The sequence below is a fragment of the Arvicola amphibius genome, chromosome 8, assembly GCF_903992535.2.
Source record: "Arvicola amphibius chromosome 8, mArvAmp1.2, whole genome shotgun sequence".
Taxonomy (NCBI): Eukaryota; Metazoa; Chordata; class Mammalia; order Rodentia; family Cricetidae; genus Arvicola; species Arvicola amphibius.
In genome coordinates, this window is record NC_052054.1 from 126,838,439 (window position 1) to 126,852,143 (window position 13,705).

The 13,705-nt window shown below is 38.0% G+C and overlaps 1 protein-coding gene across 8 annotated transcripts in view; it reads right to left on the minus strand.

Moving 5' to 3' along the window:
* Creb1 (cAMP responsive element binding protein 1) overlaps positions 1 to 13,705 on the minus strand; it is a 62,220-nt gene that overhangs the window by 17,157 nt on the left and 31,358 nt on the right. For 5 of the 8 annotated variants that reach the window (XR_005286504.1, XM_038338787.1, XM_038338789.1 and 2 more), the window contains 4 exons: positions 13,400 to 13,500; positions 9,262 to 9,404; positions 5,235 to 5,417; positions 3,151 to 3,301 (listed from right to left, as the gene is read on the minus strand). Coding sequence is in view for 7 of the 8 variants with exons in the window: in XM_038338787.1 (XP_038194715.1) it covers positions 3,151 to 3,301; positions 5,235 to 5,417; positions 9,262 to 9,404; positions 13,400 to 13,500 (578 nt within the window). In the remaining variant the exon portion in view is untranslated. Of the gene's footprint in view, positions 1 to 3,150; positions 3,302 to 4,184; positions 4,249 to 5,234; positions 5,418 to 9,261; positions 9,405 to 13,399; positions 13,501 to 13,705 lie in introns of those variants that run through there. The other 3 variants (XM_038338791.1, XM_038338790.1, XM_038338792.1) reach the window with 2 other exon arrangements.

Below are 13,705 nucleotides of genomic sequence, written 5' to 3' on the forward strand. Positions count from 1 at the left end.
TAATCCATGGATAGGGTCATAATTACATAGCAAGATGTAGAGAAACTTAGGAGGTGGGACTCAAATGAAGGGAAATAGTCATTACAGCGTGCCCTTCGAGACTAAGTTGTAATTTCCAATCACTCACAACTTACATTCACACATTCATATCAGTGTGTGGTATAAGCATGTGTAATGTTCACAAGTGCACATATGTGTACAGGTACATGTGCATGTATGCTTGTAGAAACCAGGTCAATGAGTGTCTTCTTGTATCACTTCCTACACTATCACCCTTCAGCATTTATTTCTCTAATGTGTGTAGCGGGAGGTAGCTGGGGGCATATGTATGCTGCAGTAGCACACAGAAAAAGAACAGAGGAAGTTGGGGGAGTCCATTCTCTCTTCTCAGTCTCCAGACATGTCTTTCCTCTCTGCTATGAGGCAGGACAGTCTGCTCCCTGCAGGATCCTGGCCATGATGCTCTGCCTCACTGCGGCCTGAAAACAGTGGTGCCGGTGACCACGGACTGCTGAGACTGTCAAAATCAATCTCTTCTTCTTTACATTGATTCCTTAGGTACCTGTCACAGCAACTTTCAGAACGCTAACATAGAAAAATTACAAATCTGAAAATAAATGGAGAAAAAGTGAAACTGTCTATATAAAAGGGACAAGTGTTCATAAACGGGCAATGCTCTAAGCAGGTAAGAGGCTGCAATGCTAGTAGACTTGTGCTCTCAGCTGCTCAGGAGCCTGAGACAAGAAGACTGAAAGCAGCCTCGCTAGGCTACAGAGTGAATTCAGGTCAGTCTGGATAACAGAAAGACCCTAATTTTTAAAAAAGGGCTGGGGGGGGGGGGTCAGGGTCCAAATCAGTGGTAGAGTGCTTGTCTAACAGGAAACCGGCCTTAAGGTCAACCCCCAATACTACAAGGAAGGGAGGGGGAGGAAGAAGCTGCAGCATTGCCTTCTCCTCAGCATGGTCTCACAGCCTCTCTGCTCAACAGAGACAAATTACACAGGCATGCATGGTCTGAAGTGCTTTGTAATTCTGATTACTGTGTCTCCTTAGAATTGTTTTCTTTAGTAAGTGCTTCTGCCTTAGATTTTATAACTACGTCTTTGCTTGAGACTTCTTAAATGTAATAGTTTATTTTAGAAAAGGTCAATCATTTCTTAACAAATACTTTAAAACTGAACACATTAACTTGTAATTTAATTCATATTTTCAAATATACTTAAAAAATTAGGCACTTATATTTCTATTATAACTTAACTACTTATAGTTGTTTGGTACACAGATTTTTATATTTTATTTTATAGATTCTCCTATTAGCACTTTTAATTACTGAAGACTAAGGCATCTTTCCAACTTTCTCCTAATAGCTCAGAATGGCTCTCCCTTCTCAGGGCTAAGTGTAATTTGCTAAGACTGTGACAGCTGTGACTCTTTAGGACAAAGAGACTGACCACTGAAACACGGGCTGGCTCAAAGAGAAGCAGCGTTTCCCGGAGCACACGACCATTACTGCAGGCCCACAGAACTAGAATCTTACCTGAGCCTCACATCAGCACTTTGGGTGCAAGGAGGGACCTTATTTTACTCAGAAGCAGAAACCCAAGTTTAGAAACTTAGTGAGTTCTTTCAGAACCACAGCTGAAGGGTGAAGCCAAGATTTGACATGAGATCTAAGCCCAATTTGTCTCATTTACTTTATCATAGTATACAGACAGATCCTTGGGGTAACTACAAGCATTTCACCAATTTCAAATAATTTCTATCTTCATACACTCTTTTTTCACCCCATCCCCACCTGCCTCACCCCATTATTCTCATATTATTTTGGGAGTGAAGGCTATCTTCCTTGATGTTACTTCCAGCTTACTCTTTTTGTGACAGGGTTTCTTAAAAACCAAAGCTTACAAGCTGGCAGTTCACCTAACCAGCTTGCCCTAGGAACCCCAAAACTCAGCCATCAGACTGGAATTAAGGGCCCTATCAAGCAGTGCACGTGGTTCTGGGGATCTGAACTCCAGTGCTCTTGCTTGTATGGCAAATGAGCCATTTCCCCAGACCATTTGTTTTGTTTTCTTAATCATTTTCATATTAATAATTTCCTTTTGTCTTTAGATGGTGAAACCACTTGAAAGTCAGTAAGTTTCTAAGAAAGGCTTGTGTATATTTTATAGATTCCACTATTAGCACTTTTAATTACTGAAGACTAAAGCTAACTGTACATTAAGGCTTTGTTAGGAATATCTTATTTTTTAGAATTAATCTATTTTAAAAGTGTTTGGGTGTTAAATGATTATTTTGAGTAAAGAAAATGAATGCTTCTTAAAGCCTGGCATGGTGGCACAGGCTGGAGAGCCAGCAGCACTCAGTAGACTGAGGCATGAGGAGCAACAGTCCAGGCCCACACAGCAAGACTCTGAGTCAGGAACACAAAGCAAAGGGCTGGAGAGAGAACTTCTTAGCGTTAAGAAAAGAACACAACTATTCTTGCAGAGGTCCTGGGATCAATTCAAAGCACCCATATCAGGTGACTGACAGCTACCTGTCATTCTAGTTCCAAGTGATCTAATGTCTTCTTTTGGCCTGTATGGGCACCAGGTATGCATGTGGTATTCATACATACACATAGGCACTTACATATATGTATAAAATATACATAAATAAATCTTTAAGTGAATAAAAATGCAAAGGGAAGCTTTTATTAAAACAAAAAGGCTACCATACATTTATTACAAATAAATTTGATGCAAATAAACAACAATCTAATGTTAGTTCACATATGACACTTTGATGGCTATTACTCATGAAAATTTTTTAATTGAATTAACCTATTAAGTTGGTTGGGATAAAGTACAAATTCATTAAAGCTAAATTTAAATCTTAAAATCTAAATCTTAAAGAGATTTAGATATTAAATCTCTTGTGGAAAAACTTTGAAAAAAAAAAAAACTTTGTGAGTGAAGATTGACCTAAAGATCCATTAGCCATCTTATAAATGCAGCATAATAAATAAAGAAGCTTTAGAAAGATCCATTAATTCTACCAGAAAAAAAAAAAATCAATGCACAGAACCTACTGTCAGTAAGTGAAGGCACCTATGGGCAAATTTAGAGCCATATGTGACCCACAGCATTAAGCATCTGGAATAGGTACCTGTTCTTCATTAGACGAACCTCTCTCTTCCGCGCTGCCTCTTCGGCAGGCTGTGTGGGGAGTGCTGGGGAGGACGCCATAACAACCCCAGGGGCAATGGTGCTGGTGGGGGCCGTGCGGATCTGGTACGTCTGCACATCACCAGAGGCAGCTGCAAAACAGAGTAAACAAGGTGTAAGATACAGAAACACTACAATCTGACTCAGTTGTGTGTCAATCAATCTAAATATACTTGGATTAGAAGGGAAACGGAAAAGAAGATGCCAATTTACTGTACTATTAGTACAGGTACAGGTAAGGATGTCTGAGTGTCTCTGCTGGGTCTTACATTTATGTTGAATTGGAATGGAGATCTATTCTGTGATTAACATGCTTACCAACCTTAAGTCTAAAAGGAAAGTGAGGCCCAGCATAGATGATCTTCCTAGATATAGTCCTCAGTGTCTTCCTTTGATTTGGATAAATTCATATTAAAAAATTTCAAGCAGACTCTTGCCACGACATAAAAACGACCATGATTTTTCATAAATAGCAAAATGGAAGAGAAAATAAGCATATGGTCAACTATTATAAATTTCTAATTCAAACAAAACTCAAAGTATGAAAAAGTGGGCTACTGGGTGCCAATCACGGTAATATGTAAACATATTATTTTTAATATAAGTAATAATAAACTCAAGCTGGACTTTTTTGTTTGTTTGTTTGGTTTTCTGGGACAGGGTCTCATTATGTTGTCCTAGCTGTCTGGAACTCAATATGCAGACCAAGCTGGCCTAGAACTCAGAGATCCACCTGCCTCTGCCTCCCAAGGGCTGAGATTAAGGATTTTCTAACCATACAATCTACAATATGTGAAAAGAAATACAATCACAATTTGTCTATTATTTGCTTCTAAAAACAGTTTAATGATATACTGTCCTAATAAGTAACCTAACACTGTGTGAGATTTTGAAGGTCTTTATAAAATCATCCATGAGTTAAAAATATCAGTTGTATCATCTGAGTGACAAAGATGTATATACTAAACATGTTACCATCTTCAAACTGACGTTGAGAATTCAAATTCACTGACATCCTGCTTTACAATTTTTTGAGTACCTGCATGTAAAGTGAAAAGGTGTTTTACTCCCATTAATAAGCAAAATATATTTTCAAATATCACTGGTCTAATAACAGGATATATTGTATAAATATATTACGGATTGGTTAGATAAAAGACTTTCTCTTGGTGTTTTGGTACCATTTAAAAGTAATTATCCATGGTAAAGGGATATAACTCATGAACACAGGCAACATTTGTTATTATTTACAAAAATATTTTTAGAAGCAAATGTTATTATTTTTCAGCCTATCAGTTTTTGATCTGGTATACACTATGAGCTGTTCAGATGAGTTAATGGAGAATAGTTAACACTCTCCAGACTCCTGAAATAAAGGGGGTAAAGGGGAGGGGCAACCGAAACTCTCCAGACCATTGAGGACTTAAGAACAACTGTTCTCCAAAGGGCAGAAGATTTACATAAGGACATATGTTCTTTGGAACTTTTTATCTGAAATCAAAATTGATGGCCTTAGGGAAAAAAAAATCTAAGTTTCATATGTGTGTGCGTGTGTATACATATATACATATATGTACATATATAAAACAACAGGACAGAATCCACTAAAACCTCTTTAATATCGACTTAGCACATATGAGGTAGGGGCTTAAAAAGGGGGGGGGGAACGTAGTAGTTGGGTGTTACTTGAGTCCATATAGCCTAGCTGTGATTTCCTGAGTTTTTCTTCTAATTTATCCTATTTCTCCTATCCCTGACTACTCAAGGTACTAAGGATAGGTATTACCCTTTTAAAGCTAAAAGATAGTTGTTTTTATGCCATGACATTTTCGTCCAAGTGAAAAAATAGAAAATTTCATGAGAAATTTATTTATGTATTAAGTGCATACATAGCTAAGTCTTTAATATCTAATCTATACTGAAGAAACTATTTTAATAGTGCTTTGCAATATACTTACTTTTCCTGAATGTACACATTAATTTTTAAAAGAATATACCATATATATAAATTCTTAATTCCATTACCTTGAACAACAACTTGGTTGCTGGGCACTAGAATCTGCTGTCCATCAGTGGTCTGTGCATACTGTAGAATAGTGGTACCCGGCTGAGTGGCAGCTGCATTGGTCATGGTTAATGTCTGAAGGCCCTGTACCCCATCGGTACCATTGTTAGCCAGCTGTATTGCTCCTCCCTGGGTAATGGCAACTAAAACCCAATGAATTTTATTGTTACAAGTTTAATTAATACCACATAACCTTTAAAACGCACTAACCCATGCAATTAGCAAAGCATAATGTGACATCACCACTAAGCAAGACTCGGTATATTCAAGTGAATGTGTACTCAGGAAAGCATATCCAGTTTTCACAAGAGAAGTGTACTCATGAGGTATACTACAATAAATAATGCATGGTGATAACAGTGAACTCATTTATACTGTGGAGGTCCTCCTTCACAATGGCACTTCACAGCACCGTTAACTGTCTCGGCTACTGTTTTATATCTGCTGCCCTAATCATATGCATTTCTTGGAGGGAGGAAATTAATGTAAAAGGCACCCAATAAATGCTTGTTAAAATATAATTAATAGAATCATGTCAGTGAACTATATTTTCTAACTCTTAAAGCAATTTATAAAATCTGTCAGTAATGCACTTCAACAGTCATGCGAATAGCATGATATTTCTCAAGGGGCTAAAGCAGAAAACTCACTTGAGACTATGAATTTTGAGACCAACCTGGAGAAAAATGGTAGGATCCCATCTCAAAATAATTTTAAATTAAAAAATAGATAAGTAATTTTTTAAAAAAAAGAAAAAGAAGAATCAAGTAATACACTGCTTGCCATCAATGTTAAAGGCCTTGGGCTCAGTCTCTAGTACATGCATGCTACCCATCACCCCCACCAAAAATCTCATCAACGAAAGACATGAAATAGCCTGGACCTTAAGTCTCCTAAAGTTTAAAATTAAAGCTCAAGATCATCATTTAGATAAAGTATCTCAATATATTTTAACTCCATGTCTGAGTCCTCATATAAGGTATTCCACTGACTGATGAATAAACACATTTGCCACTATTTGGCAAATGGAAATTAATGAATACATACCTAACAGACATTTCCTTCTTAAAAAACCTAAATCACCTTTATACAACACTACACAGAAAAAGCTAAATGAAGGTAAATTGTTATCTTTCTTTTTTTCGAGACAGGGTTTCTCTGTGTCTTTGGAGCCTGTCCTGGAACTAGCTCTTGTAGACCAGGCTGGCCTTGAACTCACAGAGAGTTCTCTGTCTCTGCCTCCCAAGTGCCAGGATTAAAGGCGTACGCTACCACCGCCTGGCGATTCTGTTATTTTTCTTCGAAATCTAAAATCTATAAACATCTGACTGTAGAGATGTATAGTTGTTGTAAACATTAAATAAGGTCACATACATAAACATTTCTTTGAAAATGTTTCATAAGACTTAAACATGTTTTTCTAACTGTGTAATATTTACTTGTACACCTGCTTGTTTTAAAAGAGTAAGATAGTTTCAGCAAAACAAAATTCATTAAAACAAGAATAGAAAGATAACTGTAACTTATCTCTAAGTGAACTTAATGACTACCAAGAAATACAAACTAAGGAAATATTGTTATATTTTAACTTAATCTAAACACAATTACATTTTATCAGCTGAGATTCTCTACATGTATAGGACAACTTTTATAAAAAATGAAAAAGAAGGAGGGATCTATACAATTCTTCCTACAGGGAAAGGACAAGAGAAGTTTATAGTTTATATAAACCTCTAACCCTTAACTGTGACAACCATGTTGACTAGGTTAAGAATACAGGGCTTTAGGTGACTACTCTTCCAAAGACCCGAGTTCAAGCCAGCGCCGACCAGGCGGCCGACTCATCTGCAACAACGGTTCCGGGTCCCGGCCTCTTCCGGCCTCCACAGGCACCACATCCATGTGGTGTTGACATGCATGTAGATCACTCATACATATATAATAAAATATTAAGTTTAAAAATAAACAAGTCACAAAATACATAGTTTGCTATATGTGTGAGTGTCCATTATGATGCTTCTTAGGGGAAAATGCAGAATGCAATGCTAAATCAGTGTCATTTAAGGCACACGTGCACATACAAATATGACTGATAACATGAATAAGGCTGAAGAAAAAACTCAAAGTACTAGTATATTTAAATATTATAATTAAATATTAACTATTAATTTTATTATGAAACATTCAGTTGTTGGAGGGGTTTGAAAAATAAAGTATCTAAGGGGATGGCAGTTAATCGTATATTTTACTTCTTCTTTTCAGTTTCTGTATGGTTTGTCTAAAACTCATCCTTTCTAGTTCAAGTGAGACTCTCTGCAACAGTGATTCTATTGTTCATAGGAATGTGTTATACCCCAGGATGTTCATGCTGGGGGAAGATGAAGTCTTATCTTACAATGTCAGAAAAGAACCATCTTGAAAATTATCTGGGTATGAAATTATCTTAAACTGAACACAGACACAAAGCTACATAGAAACCCTGTCTCGAAAAACAAACAACTAAACACAGAGCGGGGGATCCTTCTACGGCTGCCAATAAAGAATTTAGAAAGGAAAAAAATTCAACTAAGCTTATTTAGCTTAGTTATCATAGATAGTAGTTTATCAAAAATACCTGACAGATGACTTAGTGGCTAAGAGTGAGCACTTCCTCTACTCCTCTTGTAGAGGACCCGGGCTTGGTTCCCAGTAACCACATTAGGTGGCTCACAGCCACCTGCTACTCTAGTTCCAAAGGATCTGATCCAGAGGGTTTCCAGAGCAGCTGCACAAATGTGATGCACACACACACATAAATACAAATAATTAATATTTTAAAAAGTCCTTATAAATAATATTTTTTAAAGTTTCAGTTTTGGAAAAGCTAAAAATACTGCTTTAGGTATCTATTTTTAATACAGCTAGAATGCAAATTGCCGGCAGGCAAGCCAACATTATGCTGACATTAAAAAGCTAGTAATTTCTGTGTGAATCATGTAAGAGATACATTGGAGGGTAAGGCTAGAGGGGAAAAAAGAAAGTGACATTTATACAAATGCCTTTTATCAACTCAAAAGTACCTTCTAATGGATTCAGGTAAAAGATAAAAAAAAAAAAAAAAAAAAAAAAGGAAGAGGTATGACAGAATTAAATGCAGGGCAGATATGAAATGGAAATTAATGGTTGTCAAAGTTTAAAAAAAAAAAACCCAGCAGGGTTGGACCAGCTAGAGCAGTACTGTCCTTTCAAAGGACCCTGATCAGTTCCCAGCACTGCACAGGGACTCACAGCCATGCATAATTCATTCCAGGGGATTCCGACTCCACCTTCTGACCTCTGTAGGCACCAGGCACAACCACAGTGCACAGGCAAAACATTAATACACACTGATTTATTTTCATTTTTTTGAGACATGATCTCTCTATGTAGTCTTGGCTGTCCTGTCACTATGTAGACCAGGTTGGCCTTGAACTCGTAGTTCACCTGCTCCTGTCTGAGTGCCGGGGTTAAAGCTGTGCCACACACCACCTGGCACAGAGACGGCGTCTGTCAGGCCGGCGGTTGTGCTCACACAGTTGTGCTCACACTTTCATAGTTCACCACGTCTCCTTTATATGGAAAGAACAATAACTGAACACAGTGGCAGAATGAAATCAAGAAACCCTAAGCACAAAGATTTTTAAATGTTATTTTCAGGAGGCAGGATTAGATAAACAGGCAAACTGCTAGAGCTATTTCTGGTCTTCATCATGGTGTTCCTTTATCTGAAGAGTACACATCTTAACTCTGTGAGAGCTAAACCTAGCTCTTCAGTCCTGCAAGGACTTTCAGACTGCTTCACGAACCTGTACTAAACTGAAGAAATGTAACCGACTTAAGTACTTACGTACTGCCAACACTAGAAACGGAAGCCTTTTCGTTACAGATCTCTGACAATGGGCGGACAACAATGGCGGCAAAGCCTTGGATTTATCGACAGCTTTCATGACAGAAAAACTTGTTACTCACTGTACTGCCCACTGCTAGTCTGGTAAATCGGAGTTGGCACCGTTACAGTGGTGATGGCAGGGGCTGAAGTCTCCTCTTCTGACTTTTCTTCTTCAATCCTTGGCACCCCTGGTGCGTCAGAAGATAAGTCATTCAAAATTTTCCTAGAAAAATAAGGAACAATTTTAATTAAGAATAAATTCACTAAGAGCAAATTATAAACATCAGAAAACTGCTAACATATAGAACAAAAGTTTAAAAAAACATGAATATATAAATAAAGTCCAAACAAAGCAGAGTTTGAATATAAGAAGTAGGTGTGTGTGTGTGTGTTGGGGGAGGGGCCGCAATAAATAAAACTACCTAGGTGTTTTTGTTTGTTTTAAATGCCTTTGGGTGTTTTACCTGCATATGACTGGTACCTGCAGAGGCCAGAAGAGGGCACTGCAGACCCTATGACTAGAGTTAGGCGGTTGTGAGTCCCTATATGTGTCCTACTCTATGTGTCCTTGGAATTGAATCCAGATACTTTGGAAGGGTAGACAGTGCTCTTAACCTCTGAGCCATCTCTATCCAGCTTCCACAAGCCATATGTATTTATTATATGTGTGTGTACACACATGTATGTATGTGTGTATGTATGTATGTATGTATGCACACACACACACACACACACACACACACACACACACACACACACACACACACACACACCCTGAGACGGGGTATCTCTGTGTACACCAGGCTGTTTTGGAACTCTCAGAGATTCGCCAGCCTCTACCTCCTGAGAGCTGGGATTAAAGGCATGCATCACCACCATCCAACTTAATTTGAATTTAAGACAGGATCTTGCTGGAACTCGAGAAGCAGAGTAGATCTCTGTGAGTTTAAAGTCATAATCTGGGTTGTTATACAGAGAAACCCTGTCTTGAAAAAACAAAACAAAAAAAAGTGTCTTACTATTAATCTCAGGTTGACAAAGTCAAAATTCTCCTGCCTCAGTTTCCCCAGTTACACACCCTGCATTCCATGGCTCTACATATGTATATTTACAGGTAATTATGCAAACCTGTAACATGAAGATATATCCTTTACTGAGATTATGGTTGAAGGTTAAGAATTAGTAACTTAGTGTCACAATCTGATCTAGCTCCCTCTGTATGAGAATCCAAACACGCAGACTAAGACACTGCTCACAGTCTATCTCTGGCTGCTCTAGGCCATACTGGCTGAAGAGAATAAACAACTTTTTTGAAATAAATTCTTAATCCAGAATCAAATATCTGAACACCTGTTTTATAATCAGTTTTGGAGACTCTACAATTATCACTATAGTATCACCATATTTGTTTCAGCCTGCTTTCTTTGCTGCTATGATCTTTCAAAATACTCATTCTCTTCACACACTAATTAGCCCTATGGTTCTGTCCTTTGAGAATTTAATACACATGGCTTCTGTTTCTTCAGATGAATTACTGGTAAAAATTCAAGCCAACTGAGAGCAAATGGAGCACCTTCCTGCTGCACACAAGCCAGCTGCTTTATAAGGACAGGCTGTTCCAATAAAAATCTACCTTATATTATCAATTTCATTTCTCCACCCTTGCAAGCCTGTTATAAGCATCTGTTAAACAGTTTGCTATAATCTAGATATAAAGGCTACATTTCAAGAATTCATAAACTTCATATAACTATTACCCAGTGTGAAAGTATCATTACAAGGTAAGGCAACAAACTTTATAACTTGATCTTTATATGTTTTGTCTCTAGAGCTTTCATTTGATTAAAGCATATTTTATTTAAATAACATATGCTAGGATTTGGGCCAGAAAAAAATTTAAGGCAAATTTTGTCGTCAATATAAAGCTGGTATCTTCATGGGTTTTTGAGTGTGACTGTGGTCAGAGGCATGTGTGTGGACACAGGACAGCTTTGTGGAGCTGGCTCTTTCCTTCCACCCTTGAACAAGTCACTTGGCTTGAGCAAGCACATTTATCTGCTCGAGTCATCTGGCTGACTTGCATCTATGATTTCCATACGGTTTACAGAAGTCATGTGATTTCTTTCTTAGTACTTTGTGGGATCTGCTTCAGGATCAACAATATTATATACTAACGTGAGGTCTAATTCAATGTCTCAAAATCTAATACTTGCTATATTTAAAACAAAAGAGAGGGCTGGAAAGATGGCTCAGCAGTAACTAGCTTCAACTCACACTGTAACTCCAGTCAGAGAGGATCTGACATCTTTTTTTTCAGTCCCTGCTGGTACTTCGTGCACATGGCACACGGAAATACATTCAAACAGTCATATACACAAAATAAAAATAAGTAACAGATTATACATATTGCCTATAATATATACCCCACGAAGTAGTGATAATTTATTTGTATTTTAATAAATAAAGCTTGCCTGAAGATCAGAATGCAAAGCTAAGCCACTAGAGGCCAGGGAGTGGTGGTATACACCTTTAACCCCAGGACTCAGGAGGTAGAGGCAGACAGATCTCAGTGAGTTCAAGGCTACCCTGGGCTACACGAGATTGATCCAGAAACAGATCCAGGTGGTAGTGTTTGGGATCACACACTTTAACCCCAGCACTGGGGAGGTGGAGACAGGAGATATGGCTGGGCAGAGAGAGGAACATAAAGGGAGAGAGACAGGGACTCACTGGAGTGTGGAGTCTGAGGTCTGGTGGAGAACAGTGCAGTCTAGGCAGTCAGAGGATCGCCCCTGCAGTCTGAGCATTTCTCTAGTGGCTTCCTGCTCTGCTTCTCTAGATCTTCAACTTTAACCCTATATCCGTCTCTGGTCTTTTATTATTTGTGCTACACCACAACATAAAATTTTTAAGATTTCAAAATCAACTGACTAATAATATTAAGAACTCATAATTTGTGGATAGAAAACGAGCATAGCAACAACTGTAAGTGAGCACACGGAGGAAGGTGAGACATCAACTTCTCTTTAAAAAAAGGGAGTGAGGCTAGAAAGAGGCTCAGCAGTTAAGACCCAGGTTTGATTCCTAGCATCCACAGAGCAACTCACAAACATGTGTAACTCTGATCCTAGGGTATACAACATCCTCTTCTGACCTCTGCCGGCACCAGGCATACAACTGGTGAATAGACGTGGGCAGACAAAACACCCATACACATAAAACAAAATAAGTCTAAAATAAATGATAAACAACAGGAGCTTAGCCGGGTGGCGATGGTGCACGCCTTTAGTCCCAGCACTCGGGAGGCAGAGGCAGGCAGATCTCTGTGAGTTTGAGGCCAGCCTGGTCTACAAGAGCTAGTTCCAGGACAGGCACCAAAGCTACAGAGAAACCCTGTCTCAAAAAACCAAAAAAACCCAAACAAACAAACAAAAAACCCAAAAAACAACAGAAGCTTAAATAGGCATAATTTAAAATAATAGGGAAGGTAACTGTAAAATTCTGAAGTTTACTGAATTCTAAAGTCATCTTAAGAGATTAGCAGGCACATTGTTTTTAAATATACTTAACATGAAGTCAACTGATAAACATACTGTTTTGGACCTTCTTCGAGGAGGCAAGGAAAGACTGAACCCAAACTAGAGGACGTGAGCAAAGTACTACTCTGAAAACTATTAAATACAGGTGTTTACTAAGTATCATGACATAAAAATATCTGTAAATGTATAGCTAAGTAGATCACTAGTGTCTCCCCCTGAACAATGCTATAATTCAAATGTATTCCAAACTTTTAAAAAGCAGCAGTCAGCACAATTACAAAAACAGAATGAGGGGGAAAATGTTTTATTTTGCCAGAACTGTTGAGAGCAGTGGTTCTCAACCTTCCAAATGTCGTGACCTTTTAAGATAGTAAGATAGTTCCTAATATTGTGATGACCACAAACATAAAATCTTTTGTTGTTACTTCATAACTATAATTTTGCTACTGCTATGAATTGTAACGTAAATATCTGTGTTTTCTGATGGTCTTTGGGGGTCATGATCTACAGGTTGAGAACTACTGGTTTAGAGCAAGGCATAGTCTTACTTATTTGAGAAGTAACTCAAGAGAAATTATCTACAAGGTACTTGCTTGAGCATCTTTCTCAGTGTCTGACACTTACTATCTGCCAAGTACTAAGCCTTTCTTCATGTTCCTGACTCTAGTAAGTCACATACCTGTAGGAAGGCCTCCTTGAAAGAATTTCCCTTCGTTTTTGGGAATCAGTTACACTATCCACGGACTCCTGTGAATCTTCACTTTCTGCAATAGTTGAAATCTGAAAACAAAGAATAACTTTATCTTGATTATCAAATTTAGTTCCTAGAAAATATTTAAGTCCAACACAAATATAACTCTTATACACGCTTCAGTTTTTAATGGAGACAACTCATCTCCTACAGACTAAAATGATGTCATGGAAACAAGAACATTTGTCCTGAAAATGTCTTTAATTTCTCCCAAGCAACCAATCCTGAATATAT